The 13,142-nt window shown below is 43.4% G+C and overlaps 1 protein-coding gene across 6 annotated transcripts in view; it reads right to left on the reverse strand.

Moving 5' to 3' along the window:
- Nucleotides 1-302: 302 nt before the first annotated feature.
- Nucleotides 303-13,142, reverse strand: part of LOC311426257 (rapamycin-insensitive companion of mTOR-like) — a 238,986-nt gene continuing 226,146 nt past the window's right edge. For 5 of the 6 annotated variants that reach the window (XM_084502479.1, XM_084502476.1, XM_084502477.1 and 2 more), the window contains 5 exons: nucleotides 11,489-11,719; nucleotides 4,708-4,860; nucleotides 2,580-2,703; nucleotides 1,486-1,624; nucleotides 303-1,315 (listed from right to left, as the gene is read on the reverse strand). In XM_084502479.1, the coding sequence (XP_084358605.1) occupies nucleotides 1,241-1,315; nucleotides 1,486-1,624; nucleotides 2,580-2,703; nucleotides 4,708-4,860; nucleotides 11,489-11,719 (722 nt within the window). In that variant the 3' untranslated portion in view covers nucleotides 303-1,240. The remainder of the gene's footprint in view (nucleotides 1,316-1,485; nucleotides 1,625-2,579; nucleotides 2,704-4,707; nucleotides 4,861-11,488; nucleotides 11,720-13,142) is intronic. The other variant, XM_084502478.1, reaches the window with a different exon arrangement.

The raw sequence follows: 13,142 nt of genomic DNA on the forward strand, positions 1-13,142 counted from the left end.
TTTCCATTAAGCTTGTACTCATTACTTTAGAAACCTCACTAGTAATGTGATAGAGGCAACCATTTTATTTATTAACAATCACTGTATCATGTAACTTTTGCAACAAGTCTCAAATACCAATATAAAATTATAAGTTCTTCTGCTTCAAAATTTGGTAATTAAGGTTTTTCACTACAATTATTAGTACTATCTCATGCTTAAGCACTCATCCACTGAAAATTCAATCAAACCTTTGTTTTTGTAAAAGGCTGTTTCCATGGAACTCTGAAAATTGCTCATATTATATCTTCTCACAAAAGCAGTAATGATTAAATGTCTTCAAGTTTATTTTATACGACATTAATTTATCTGATACAAAACATGCTTGTTAAAGGCTTTTAGTTAAGAATAAGACCAACATTCATATTATATGAGCATGTGCATAGAAACTGCAAACATGCATATCATTCAGGGAAAACTTGATTTCGGCATTTTAAGTATAAATTATTTGTTATTTTAAAATCAAACTGTAGTAAAAATCCATAACTGGTTCAGATAAGATATGTATATGTAAATGTAATGAAATGGATGAGTCTGCTAATAAAATGACTTACAACTACAGCAATATTAAAATAACTTTAAAGAAATCTCAGATTCACAGAAGCTTGTTTTTCTGTCTGAAGTTACAAGCCCCCCCCCCAAGTAGTGTTATAAACAGTATAAAAAACAACAGAGAAGGGCTAACATTAATCCCCTGGTGTCCATGATCACAGTACAGCTTCCATTTGCTGGCAACAGAATGCACCCATGTACCCTCATCTCACCGGCTCCTGGTATCCAGAAGTTAAAAGCAAAAAAAAAAGCAAGGCATCATTCTGCTTCTCTGGAACAGAATTAGAAGTCAATCATAAAAAAAATTTCCACGTGTTGTCGTTTTATATTTATTATTACTTTTTAAATTTATGGTAAAAAACAAAACAAACAAAAAAAAACAACAAAATTAAAACTTGTAGAGGTGTTCAGTGCTTGGCTCTTGCATATATTGGTAATTACTTTTATTAAAACTATGGTAATGTTTAATAACTTCCCAAAGGGCTCAAAAGACTGGGGCAGTAATTGGTTGAGGAAGAAAAAGTTTTCAGTTCACTCTTCAGGTACCAGTACCTTCTGGAATGGTCTCCAAACTTTATTATCCAGTCAATCGGAAATTGTCTGAGGATTTCAGAAAGTCTTTATGTAAATACACTGTGTGAGACAGAGGTCAGGATTCAGCTGATGTATCAATTACTGATTGTTTTGTTGGTGTTGCTAAAATAGCCTCTGCTTCTTCATGCATCTAAAAGAAAAAGACAGATGAAGCATTAATGTCCTTAGAGATATTAAGGAGAATGACATCACAAAATGGTTCTTTAATACATGCCTGAAAGCATTTATTATTCAGAACATAAAACCTGCACCCAGCTGGCACATTTTGGTGCATTCAAAGCATCTGATCCCTCCACTTACTTGTAAGAACTGCACATCTTGAAATAGCTCCTGAATGAACCTTCGAGATGGAAGTCGAAATGTACAATGTGCTAACAAGTAGGACACTTCAGAGTAAAGGCATATGTCATCAAATGCTTGGGGATACTTCTCCTTAATTCTGATCAACAGGAAAAACAGAATTTTAAACGTCCTGAACAGATTTCCATCATATTTTTTTTAAAAAAAGTTCAATTAAGTTTTGATCATCATCATTAAAAAAGTATGACTTTGCCTTCAGTAATAGGCATTATAAATTCTGGATGTAATGAACTAAGAAAATCAGAACAGATAGCATTATTTTGTAACAAAATGGAAGAAATCTGTATTAATGAAATGAAACAGAATATATACTTTGAAAGTTATATTGAATATCTGAGATAACCTAGTCTTAAAATAGATGTTGAAAAAGAACAGTGTATCAAAGAAGAGGCATCCACATATACAGCCATACTAAAAAATAAATATGGAAAAGATAACTTAATACCTGTTAGCATTTTATAAATAAAATAAGTATTACTGAATTTTCTTTTAGAAGTTGTATGACAGTTTTCAACATCATTATAATAAAAATGGTAGGTTTCTGGACTAATGTTTAGTCCCTAGATTTATATTCCTATATTTTTAACATGAGTTTTGTCTATAAATTAACGCCAGTAGTTGTACTCTTGCTTAAAGCTTCTCAAGATGTTTCTTGTTTCTCAAGAAGTTACTTTCAGACTGTTATTCTGGTTATCTGACATATCTTATTTGGCACAAATAAACATAAAAGAATTATAATTTATTTTTTAAAGATGCATGACATACCAAGTATACAATGAAACATCATTACAGTTAAACTATTGATTGGGAAAAAAATGGAGAAGAGTAAGACATTAATGATAGAGCAAACAATATTAGAAGGAAAATTCTTTGTTTAGCTTTTACATTGTGTTCAACTACCCCCAGTAATCCAAAATAATATCTGCTTGACAGTATTTTGAGAAGTCAGAAATAAGGTGAACCACTATCTCAGAGTACTTAGAGAATACATATAACTAAATGTTGCTAAAACATCAGAAACACATTTAACTTACGTCAGGAGTCCAGTTTCATGGCCCTTAGTTCCTACTGAACTACTCAAATTGATTACTAAACGTAAGACTTCTTTCCGCAGAAGTATTCTGCACACTGGTATATCATCCGGGATTGATTTTACTCCTGGAAAAACAAATTCAATAGTATGAAGTTTAAGCAGGAAGTCTTTGATTGTGCTAATCTTATGCCACATGAGTCTGTTTTGGTATTTTATACATACACACATGTACACACATGGATTTACATATATATTATGCAAAGCCTTTGATATGGTCCCTCACCACATTTTTCTCTCTAAATTGGAGAGGTGTGGATTTGAAGGATGGACTGTTAGGTGGATAAAGAATTGGTTGGCTGGTCACAGCCAAAGGATTGTGGTCGACAGTTCTATGTCTGGGTGGAGGCCGGTCACAAGTGATGTCCCTCAGGGGTCAGTCTTGGGTCCAGTACTCTTCAGCATCTTTATCAACAACATAGACGATGGAATCGAGCGCACCCTCAGCAAGTTTGCAGATGACACCAAGCTGAGCAGTGCAGTCGATACAATAGAAGAAAGGGATGCCATCCAGAGGGACCTTGACAGGCTGAGAAGTGGGCCCATGAAAACCTAATGAGGTTCAACAAGGCCAAGTGTAGGAGGCTGGAAGTACACTTTAACCCAGCAACTGGGCACCGTTCCATGACCATCTACACTGGGCAAGGGCCCTCATCCTACCTGACCCTCAAGGAAGAATGGTGGGCACTTTGAGAGCAAAGGCTGAAGCTCTGGCTGGGGGGAGGGGGTCATCATCTTACCCCAGTGGCAGCCAATGCCTCCACTCAAATGGAGCCACTGCAAAGGTTTCCCCATCCCACCAGGCAGTAGGAGGGGACCTAGGACATGGCAGGGAATGGAAGCATGTTTCTGCTCAGGTGGTAGGCAAGCCCCTGCCTACCTCACGTTCCTGGGTACATTGGGGTGCCTGCTGGACGAGAAGCTGGACATGAGCCAGCAGTGTGCGCTTGCAGCCTGGAAGGCCAACTATGTCCTGGGCAGCATTAAAAAAGGGGTGGCCAGCAGGGAGAGGGAGGTGATAGTCCCCCTCTACTCTGCTCTCGTGAGACCCCACCTGGAATCCTGCATGCAGGCCTGGGGCCCCCAGCACAAGAAGGATGTAGAGCTCTTGGAATGGGTCCAGAGGAGGGCCACTAAGATGATCAGAGGGCTGGAGCACCTCTCCTATGAAGAAAGATTGAGGGAACTGGGCTTGTTTAGCTTGGAGAAGAGAAGGCTCCGGGAAGACCTCATTGCGGCTTTCCAGTACTTGAAGGGAGCGTATAAACAGGAGGGGGAATGCCTGTTTACATGTGTTGGTAGTGATAGGACAAGGGGGAATGGTTTTAAACTAAGACGGGGGAGATTTACGTTAGATATTTGGAGGAAATTCTTCACTCAGAGGGTGGTGAGGCACTGGAACAGGTTGCCCAGGGGGGTTGTGGATGCCCCATCCTGGGAGGCATTCAAGGCCAGGCTTGATGCAACTCTGGGCAGCCTGCTCTAGCAGTTGGCAACCCTGCCCAGAGCAGAGGGGTTGAAACTAGATGATCCTTAAGATGCTTTTCAACCCAGGCCATTCTATGATTCTATGATATTCTGAACTACCAATAAATATTCCCATTAAAAAATGAAAAATATTATTTTTATGAATTTTAACATGGATTTTTTTTAAAAAGATAAACTAGCATTTCATAAATTCTGTAAGACATTTGGTAAAACTGAAGACTAAACACTGAGATTCAGTTACAGCACTGTCTTTATTACTAAAGCACATTGCTGGGTGAGATATTACTTTCTCTGTTTGCATCAGATGCTAGAAGTTAGCAACCAGCTACTCCATAAGAAATTATGATAATTGAAAATAGAAAACAAGTCTAAAAATAAAATGTCTTTCTTCACAGAAATTCAGTACTTTTTTTAAGGATTTTTTTTAACCTAACAACACTATAGAAAAAAAAAACAATCAATTTGATTGCAATGCAAGATAAAGAGCTGTTTACCTGCAAAATGTGGTACAGCAAAAATAGAATAAATACAGAAAAAAAAATTAAGATTTCTAGCACCTAATAGTATAAGGCTTTCAAACTTACCTAGTACAATCTCTGTACTCTTGGTACTGCTAGCTGAACCTTGGGATAATGCATCACTACAGCCAGAAATTCCAGAAAATTTGGACGAATGCACATCTAAGTGATTGTGTATGGTCTGACCACACCAGTCAGTACATGGAATGTCTGAAAAATCTGACAGAAACAAGATGTTGCATCTTTGTTATTCACAATTTTCCTCACCTGAAATACTCTTCTTATCTTTTAAAGATGTTAAGTATGCGATTCCTGGTATTGGGTTTATGTGACAAGGGTTTTTGTAGCAAGGGGGGCTGCAGGGGCAGCCTCTGTGAGAACCCAGAGGCTGTCCTATGTTAGAAAAGGGCCAGTTTCAGCCAGCTCCAAAGGCACCCACCATTGGCCAGAGCTAAGCCAGTAAATGACACTGGCTGTGCCTCTGTGATAGCATATCTGACAACATATTTAAGAAATTCAAAAAAAACCCTGCTGTGCGACAGCAGCTGGGGGAGGGAGAAGTGAGAAACAGCCATGCAGACACCAAGGTCAGTGAAGGAGGGGGAGGAGGTGCTCCAGGCACTGGAGCAGAAGTTCCCCCACAGCCTGTGGATAGGACCATGGTGAAGCAGGCTGTCCCCCTGCAGCCCATGGTGTACCATGGTGGAGCAGATCTCCACACTGCAGCCTGTGGAGGAGCCCATGGTGGACCAGGTGGATCTGACCTGAAAGAGGCTGCAGCCTATGGAGAGCCCCCACCAGAACAATCTCTGGGACAGAGCTGTAGTCCATGGAGAGGAGCCCACTCAGGAGCAGGTGATCTGGCAGGAGCTGCTGCTCATGGGGGCCCCAGGTTGGAACAGTTTGCTCTTGTCAGATGGACCCTGTGGTACGTACGGACCCATATTGAAGCAGTTCTTGAAGAGCTGCCTTCTGTGGGAAGCCCACGTAGGATCAGTTTAGGAAGGACGGCATCCCATGGGAGGAACCCCATGTTGAAACAGAGGAAGAGAGTGACTGTGAAGGAACAGTGGAGATGAAGTGCACCTTTCAGGGGAAGGAGGAGGTAGAAGAGGGCGGAGAAGGAAGGTGTCTTTAGTTTGCTTTAATTTCTCACTGCTCTAGTCTGTAATTAATAGGCAATAAATTATATTAATCTCCCTATGTTGAGTCTGTTTTGCCTGTAACAATAATTGTTGAATGACCTCCCTGTCTTTATCTCAACCCTTGAGCCCTTTCTATTGTATTTTCTCCCCCCTATTCATTTGAGGAGTGGAAGTGAGAAAGTGGTTATGGTGGCATTCAGCTGCCCAGCAGGGTAAAACCACCACATAACCTGATGCACTAAATATGGTAACTGTTAGCATATAAAACAGCTGGAAACCAGATGTTGGATTTTGAAGAACTTATACTCAAAATATTTAAAAATCACTTTTAAAAAAAATCTTAAAATACTTGAGTTAAAATAATCAACTCTTAAGCACTTGTTATATCCATGTTCTTTTTTATATAACATAAAGATGGCTTTTGTATTGCACAAGTTCTCTAGTTCATACAATTAACACAAGTCTTGTAGAATGGACTTTGACTTCATCAACAGAAAGTTGTGACAAGTAAGGATTCTTTTGGGAAGTTTCACTATATATCCAAAATGTAAAAGGCTATGGAAAGAGATGAATATAAAACCCAAGCTTTTAACTGTTGTGCATTTAATAGAACCACTGAAAAAAATAGGTTTAAAGTATCTTCTGAAGATCATCTAGCTTAACTCCTTTCTCAAAGAAGGGCTCACTTCAAAATTAAATCATGTTACATTGTGAAAAGTTTTTCCCCTTATGTTCAACTACAATTTCCATTACTATAGCATGTGTCCATAGCCTCCTGCCCTTTGCCTTTGTGCCTCTTCCAAGAGCGTCTCTGCCTCTCTTGTAATCCTTGCTTATGGTATTTGAGAACTATAATTGGGATCTTATTTGCCATCTCATCATATTAAATTCAAGCTCAACACATTATGTACATCAACCCCCTTGACAACAGTAGTCTTTATACGTTACTACCTGAATGCGTATCATTGCTGTAAAATGATGAGAATTACAACTAAGCAGAAATTTGGAATTTCCATTACCAGGCTTTTTATTACATACATACATTGTAAAAAGGCATGCAACTGCGAGGTCTGCAGAGAAAATTAGGAAGAAAATAATTCTGAATCTGATCCGAATCTTAAAATATGAAGAAAGAAAACTAAATCTCAGAAATTACAGTTCAACTTCAGACTTCTCAGTCAGATTTCATAGAATATCCCAAGTTGGAAGGGACCCATAAGGATCATTGAGTCCAACTCCTGGCTCCAGAAAGGTCTACCCAAAAATTCAGACCATATGACTAAGTGCACAGTCCAAACACTTTTTAAACTCCAACAGACTTGGTGCAGTGACTACTTCCCTGGGGAGCCTGTTCCAGTGTACAACCACTCTCCCAGTGAAGAACCTCTTCACGATATCCAGCCTGAACCTCCCCTGTCGCAGCTTGACACCATTCCCGCGGGTCCTATTGCTCATCACCAGAGAAAATAGATCAGCGCCTTCCCCTCTGCTCCCCCTTCTTGAGGAAGCTGTAGACCGCGATGAGGTCCCCCTCAGCCTCCTCTTCTCAAGGCTGAACAGGCCAAGTGACCTCAGCCACTTTTTGTATGTCTTCCCCTCTAGGCCCTTCATCATCTTCGTTGCCCTCCTCTGGACACTCTCCAACAGTTTAATGTCCTTTTTGTACTGGGGTGCCCAAAACTGCACACAGTACTCAAGGTGAGGCCACACCAGCGCAGAGTAGAGCAGGACAATCACTTCCCTTGACTGACTTCATTTCCTTCATTTTGTTTTATCATAGAATGGCTCGGGTTGGAAGGGACCTTAAAGACCATCTAGTTCCAACCTCCCTGCCATAAGCAGGGATGCCACCCACTAGATCAGGTTGCCCAGGGCCTTGTCCAACCTGGTCTTGAACACCTCCAAGGATGGAGCATCCACTACTTCCCTGGACAACCTGTTCCAGTGCCTCACCACCCTCTGAGTGAAGAATTTCCTCCAAATATCTAATCTCTTTCCTCTTTTAGTTTAAAACCATTCCCCCTTGGTCCTGTCATTATAAACTAGGTTTGATGGGGGAAGGGAGGGGAGCTAAAGGTGACAGAGAAGGGCTGGGGGAAGTTGTCACTGCTGTCATTGTTGAAGACAGGAAAAAACTTCTGAGCTCTCCCATAGGATTGTCTGAGGGCTCCTCAGAGAAGGTAGCGTTCCCAATCCCCCGTCCAGTATCTTCTTCTTGCATCCCCCTGGGGTAACTGCACCTGCTACTTCCCTAAAGTGCCTGTACACCAATGCACGGAGCATGGAAAATAAACAGGATGAACTCGAGATCTGTGTTTGGTCACGGGGCCACGATCTCATGGCAATCACTGAGATATGGTGGGACAGCTCGCATGACTGGAACACAGTCATAGAGGGCTACGTCCTCTTTAGGAAAGACAGGCTGGGGAAGCAAGGGGGTGGGGCTGCCCTTTATGTGAGGGAGCAATTAGAGTGTACCCAGCTCCACCTGGGGGAGGGTGAAGGACAAATGGAGAGCTTGTGGGTAAGAATTAAGGGGTGGGCTGGTATGGGAGACATGGTGGTAGGGGTCTACTACAGGCCTCCAGATCAGGAGGAGGAAGTCGATGAGGCCTTCTACAGGCAGCTGCTAGTAGCCTCATGATCACGAGCTCTGGTCCTCATGGGGGACTTCAATTACCCAGACATCTGCTGGGTAAGCAACTCGGCCAGGCACAAGCAGCCCAAATGGTTCCTACAATGCATTGAAGACAATTTTCTGACACAGGTGGTGGAGGAGCTGACAAGGCATCAGGTGCTCCTGGACCTCGTTCTTACCAACAGGGATGGCCTTGTTAGGGATGTGAAGGTTGGGGGCAGCTTGGGATGCAGTGACCATGAGATGGTGGAGTTCCAGATGGAACTAGGCAAAGGAAGTAAGGCTAAAAGCAGGATTGCAACCCTGGACTTCTGAAGAGCCAACTTTGACCTCTTCCAGGACCTGCTTGGGAGCATCTCATGGGATAGATTGCTAAAAGGCAAGGGTGCTTGTGAGAGCTGGGCTACATTTAAGCAGCACTTCTTCCATGCTCAGGATTGGTGCATCCCTGAAGAATAGGAAATCGGGGAAGGGGGCAGGAAACCCACATGGATGAGCAAGGAGCTAATCAATAAGATCAAAAGGAAGAGAATGTTCTATATGTGTAAAAAGGGCCTGTCCTCTTAGGAGGAGTATACATGTAGATGTGTTGTCAGGGCCTGCAGGGACGCAACAAGGAAGGCTAAAGCAAGGAAGGCTAAAGCCCACCTAGAGATGAAGCTTGCGAAAGAGGTAAAGGATAATAAGAAGGGTTTTTTCAAGTATGTAAACAGCAAGAGGAAGACTAGGGATAATGTAGGTCCCTTGCTGAATGAGGGGGGTGTCCTGGTCACGGGAGACGCTGAGAAGGCAGAGATAGCGAATGCTTTCTTTGCTTCAGTCTTTGCTTCAAGGATACTTCCCTGGGACTCCTCACCCTTGGCAATAGGACAAAGGGTCTGGGAAATGGAGGGCTCCCCCCGGTTGATGAGGGAGTGGTTCGGGAGCATCTGAGTGGGCTCAACGCACACAAATTCATGGGTCCTGATGGAATGCATCTGTGTGTGCTAAGGGAGCTGGCAGATGTGATTGCCGAACCGCTCTCTATCATCTTTGAAAGGTCCTGGAGAACGGGTGAGGTGCCTGAAGACTGGAGGACAGCCAGTGTCACTCTGGTCTTCAAGAAGGGCAGGAAGGAGGATCCGGGAAACTACAGGCCAGTCAGTTTCACCTCTGTCCCTGGAAAGGTGTTGGAACAGCTTGTTTTGGATGCCATCTCCAAGCAATTGGAAGAGAAGAAGGTTATGAGGAGTAGTCAGCATGGATTCACCAAGGGGAAGTCATGCTCAACCAATCTCGTTGCCTTCTATGATGGCATCACCAGCTGGGTAGATGAGGGGAGAGCAGTGGATGTCATCTACCTTGACTTTAGCAAGGCTTTCGATACTGTCTCCCATGACATCCTACTAGCAAAGCTGAGAAAGTGTGGGATAGAGGAGTGGACGGCAAGGTGGGTTGAGGACTGGCTGAGCTCAGAGGGTGGTGATCGGCAGAGCAGAGTCTGGCTGGAGGCCTGTGACTAGCAGTGTTCCCCAGGGGTCGGTGCTGGGTCCGGTCTCATTCAACATCTTCATCGACGACCTTGATGAGGGAATAGTGTCTGCCCTCAGCAAGTACGCTGATGACACAAAGCTGGGAGGAGTGACCAATGCGCCAGAAGGCTGTGCTGCCATTCAGCGAGACCTGGAGAGGCTGGAGAGCTGGTCAGGAAGAAACCAAATGAGGTTTAACAAGAGCAAGTGTAGAGTCCTGCACCTGGGAAGGAACAACCCGAAGTATCAGTACAGGCTGGGGGATGACCTGCTGGAGAGGAGCTCTGAGGAGAAGGACCTGGGGGTCCTGGTGGACGACAGGTTGACCATGAGCCAGCAGTGTGCCCTTGTGGCCAAGAGGGCTAATGGGATCCTGGCATGCATTAAAAGGAGCGTGGCCAGCAGGTCAAGGGAGGTGATCCTCCCCCTCTACTCTGCCCTGGGTAGGCCTCACCTGGAGTACTGTGTCCAGTTCTGGGCTCCCCAGTACAAGAAAGACAGGGATCTCCTGGAAAGAGTCCAGCGGAGGGCCACAAAGATGATACGGGGCCTGGAGCATCTTCCTTATGAGGAAAGGCTGAGAGACCTGGGTCTGTTCAGCCTGGAGAAGAGAAGACTGAGAGGGGATCTCCTCAGTGTATATAAATATCTGAGGGGTGGGGGACAGAAGGATATAGCCAACCTCTTTTCAGTGGTTTGTGGGGATAGGATAAGGGGCAATGGCTGCACAGGAAGGGGCAATGGAGCACAGGAAGTTCCGCACTGACATGCGAAAGAACTTCTTCACAGTGAGGGTGACAGAGCATTGGAACAGGCTGCCTAGGGAGGTTGTGGAGTCTCCTTCTCTGGAGATATTCAAGGCCTGTCTGGACACCTACCTGGGCAGCCTGCTCTGAGGAACCTGCTTTGGCAGGGGGGGTTGGACCCGATGATGTTTCGAGGTCCCTTCCAACCCCTACAGTTCTGTGATTCTGTTATCTGACTGAGCAAAATGTTGCTCTCCATCTTTTTTATAAGCCCCCTTTAACTACTGAAAAGCTATAATGAGACCACCCTGGAGCCTTCTCTTCTGTAGGCTGAACAGCCCCAGCTCTCTCAGCCTTTCTTCGTAGGAGAGGTGCTCCAGCCCCTTGATCATCTTCATGGCCTTCCTCTGGACCTGTTCCAACAGATCAACATCCTTCTTGTGCTGAAACAGCCTTCTTGTGCTTTATGGTAGAAACTTGCTTAGAAGTTAGACTTCTCATCGGTTTGACAGGAAGCCTAATTTCTCAGAACGTTGATTTGTAAGTAAGGTTTCAAGTTTTGTATTTTGATAAGCTTTTAGAAATATTTTGAAAATACGCAGGCATATTGTCAGACTAAGACCAATAAAAATAGAAAAGATGGAAATGACCATAGAAATACCACTGGTTGCATAATAAGCTTATTAATGAGAATTCATTTCAAGATATTAAGAAAAAAACACACTACAGACTGATCAATTTTAGAGATGAACAGAGTTCAGCATTCTCATTCAGTCTTTATCACACTTACCCACATGGAACACTAACCTGTACAACTATATGAAGAGTTCACTTTGTTGTTAGGCTGATAACCCAGAATTTGAATGCAGACGCAATAAAGGCAGTTCTCATCCGTGTGCTCCTGTAGCCCATTATCCTCTGTATTTTCTAAAAACTGAGAGGTATCTGAATGGCTGGTATTCATTATTTCTGTGAGACTGATCTGCTGCTGGAGCATCTGAAAAGGACTTGTGACATCACTTGTACCTGATGGAAGACCTGTAGACAAGCAATCAGATAACAGAAAAAAAAAAAACAAAACAAAACAAAACCACACAACCAATGATTAAAACAACATTCTAATTAAATTTCCTGTTTTACAGCTGGAGGGGGTGGGAAGATCTAGAAATATAAAGTAACTGTTTTTAAGCATTTTTGAAGGCTTAAAATCCAAAGATCTGTTACCATTCCAGAAATAAATATCGCATTTCAGTCCCAGCTTATCACAGAATCACGGAATGGCCAAGGTTGGTAGGGACCTCTGCAGATCATCTAGTCCAACCCCCTTGCCCAGTAGGATTGTCGTCCGTAGGTTGTAGTCCCAAAGTTGGGAAAAAAATAATAAAACCTTGAACCTTATGTCTGCAGACGTAAGGGGTTGGCTAAGATCACAGGCCATCTTTATGAAACCTCAGGAGAAATGAGAAATTTATAATCCTCTTGCAAAAAGAAATACCTGGTTTCATACTTTGTGGAGGGCATTAATCCCTGGGAGTAATAGAACTTGAGAGAGCAATAGTAAATATTTCTGCAACTTTAGAAATCATAATCAATGCCACTACTGATGCTCTTGGTTGAATACAAACAGAAATAGAACAAGTATTCCAAATAACCTTAGAAAACCGTCTTGCCTTAGATGGGCTACTTGCAGCCCGGGGAGGTGTTTGTGCTGTGATAAACCGCAGCTGCTGTGTCTATGTAAATGAGAAGAAGCAAATTCAAACAGACATTAACCAAATCTGGCAAGCATCTCAACTGTTTCACCTAATATCTCAGGATGCAACCCTTGGTAGTGGACCAGATTTTTCCTGGCTGTGGTCATGGCTGCCAGATTTTGGATGATTAAGACAACTGATTTTAATTATTATAATAATTGTATCAATAGTAGTGATACGTAGTTGTGTTCTGCAATGCATGCCTAGTTGTTTGAATTCATATAGGGAATTCAAGGGGGAAGGGGCTAAAACCAGGCGCGCCGGTGAAGACCTAAGGGATGGTACGCTAGAATCAGAGGGGCTGTGTGCCAGTGAGGTCCTTCGGTCAGATCCACAAGGTGCTGAGTGTAAGGAGACGCACCTGAAGTGCTTCTACACGAACGCACGCAGTATGAGGAATAAAATGGATGAGCTAGAAGTCCTGGCCCAGTCCCGCAACTACGACATCATCGGCATAAGCGAAACCTGGTGGGATGAGTCCTGTGACTGGGGTGTTGCGATAGATGGTTACAGGCTCTTCAGGAGGGACAGGCAGGGTAGGCGAGGTGGTGGGGTGGCGATGTATGTGAAGCAGGGGCTGGACTGTGTGGAACTTCAGGTCGGCAATGGCAAAGTTGAGAGCCTCTGGGTAAGGATCAAGGGACGAACAAATAAAGGGGATGTCGTTGTGGGAGTCTATTACAGACCGCCTGGCCAGGACGATAGCG

Source organism: Aythya ferina (assembly GCF_964211825.1).
Source record: "Aythya ferina genome assembly, chromosome: W".
Lineage (NCBI taxonomy): Eukaryota > Metazoa > Chordata > Aves > Anseriformes > Anatidae > Aythya > Aythya ferina.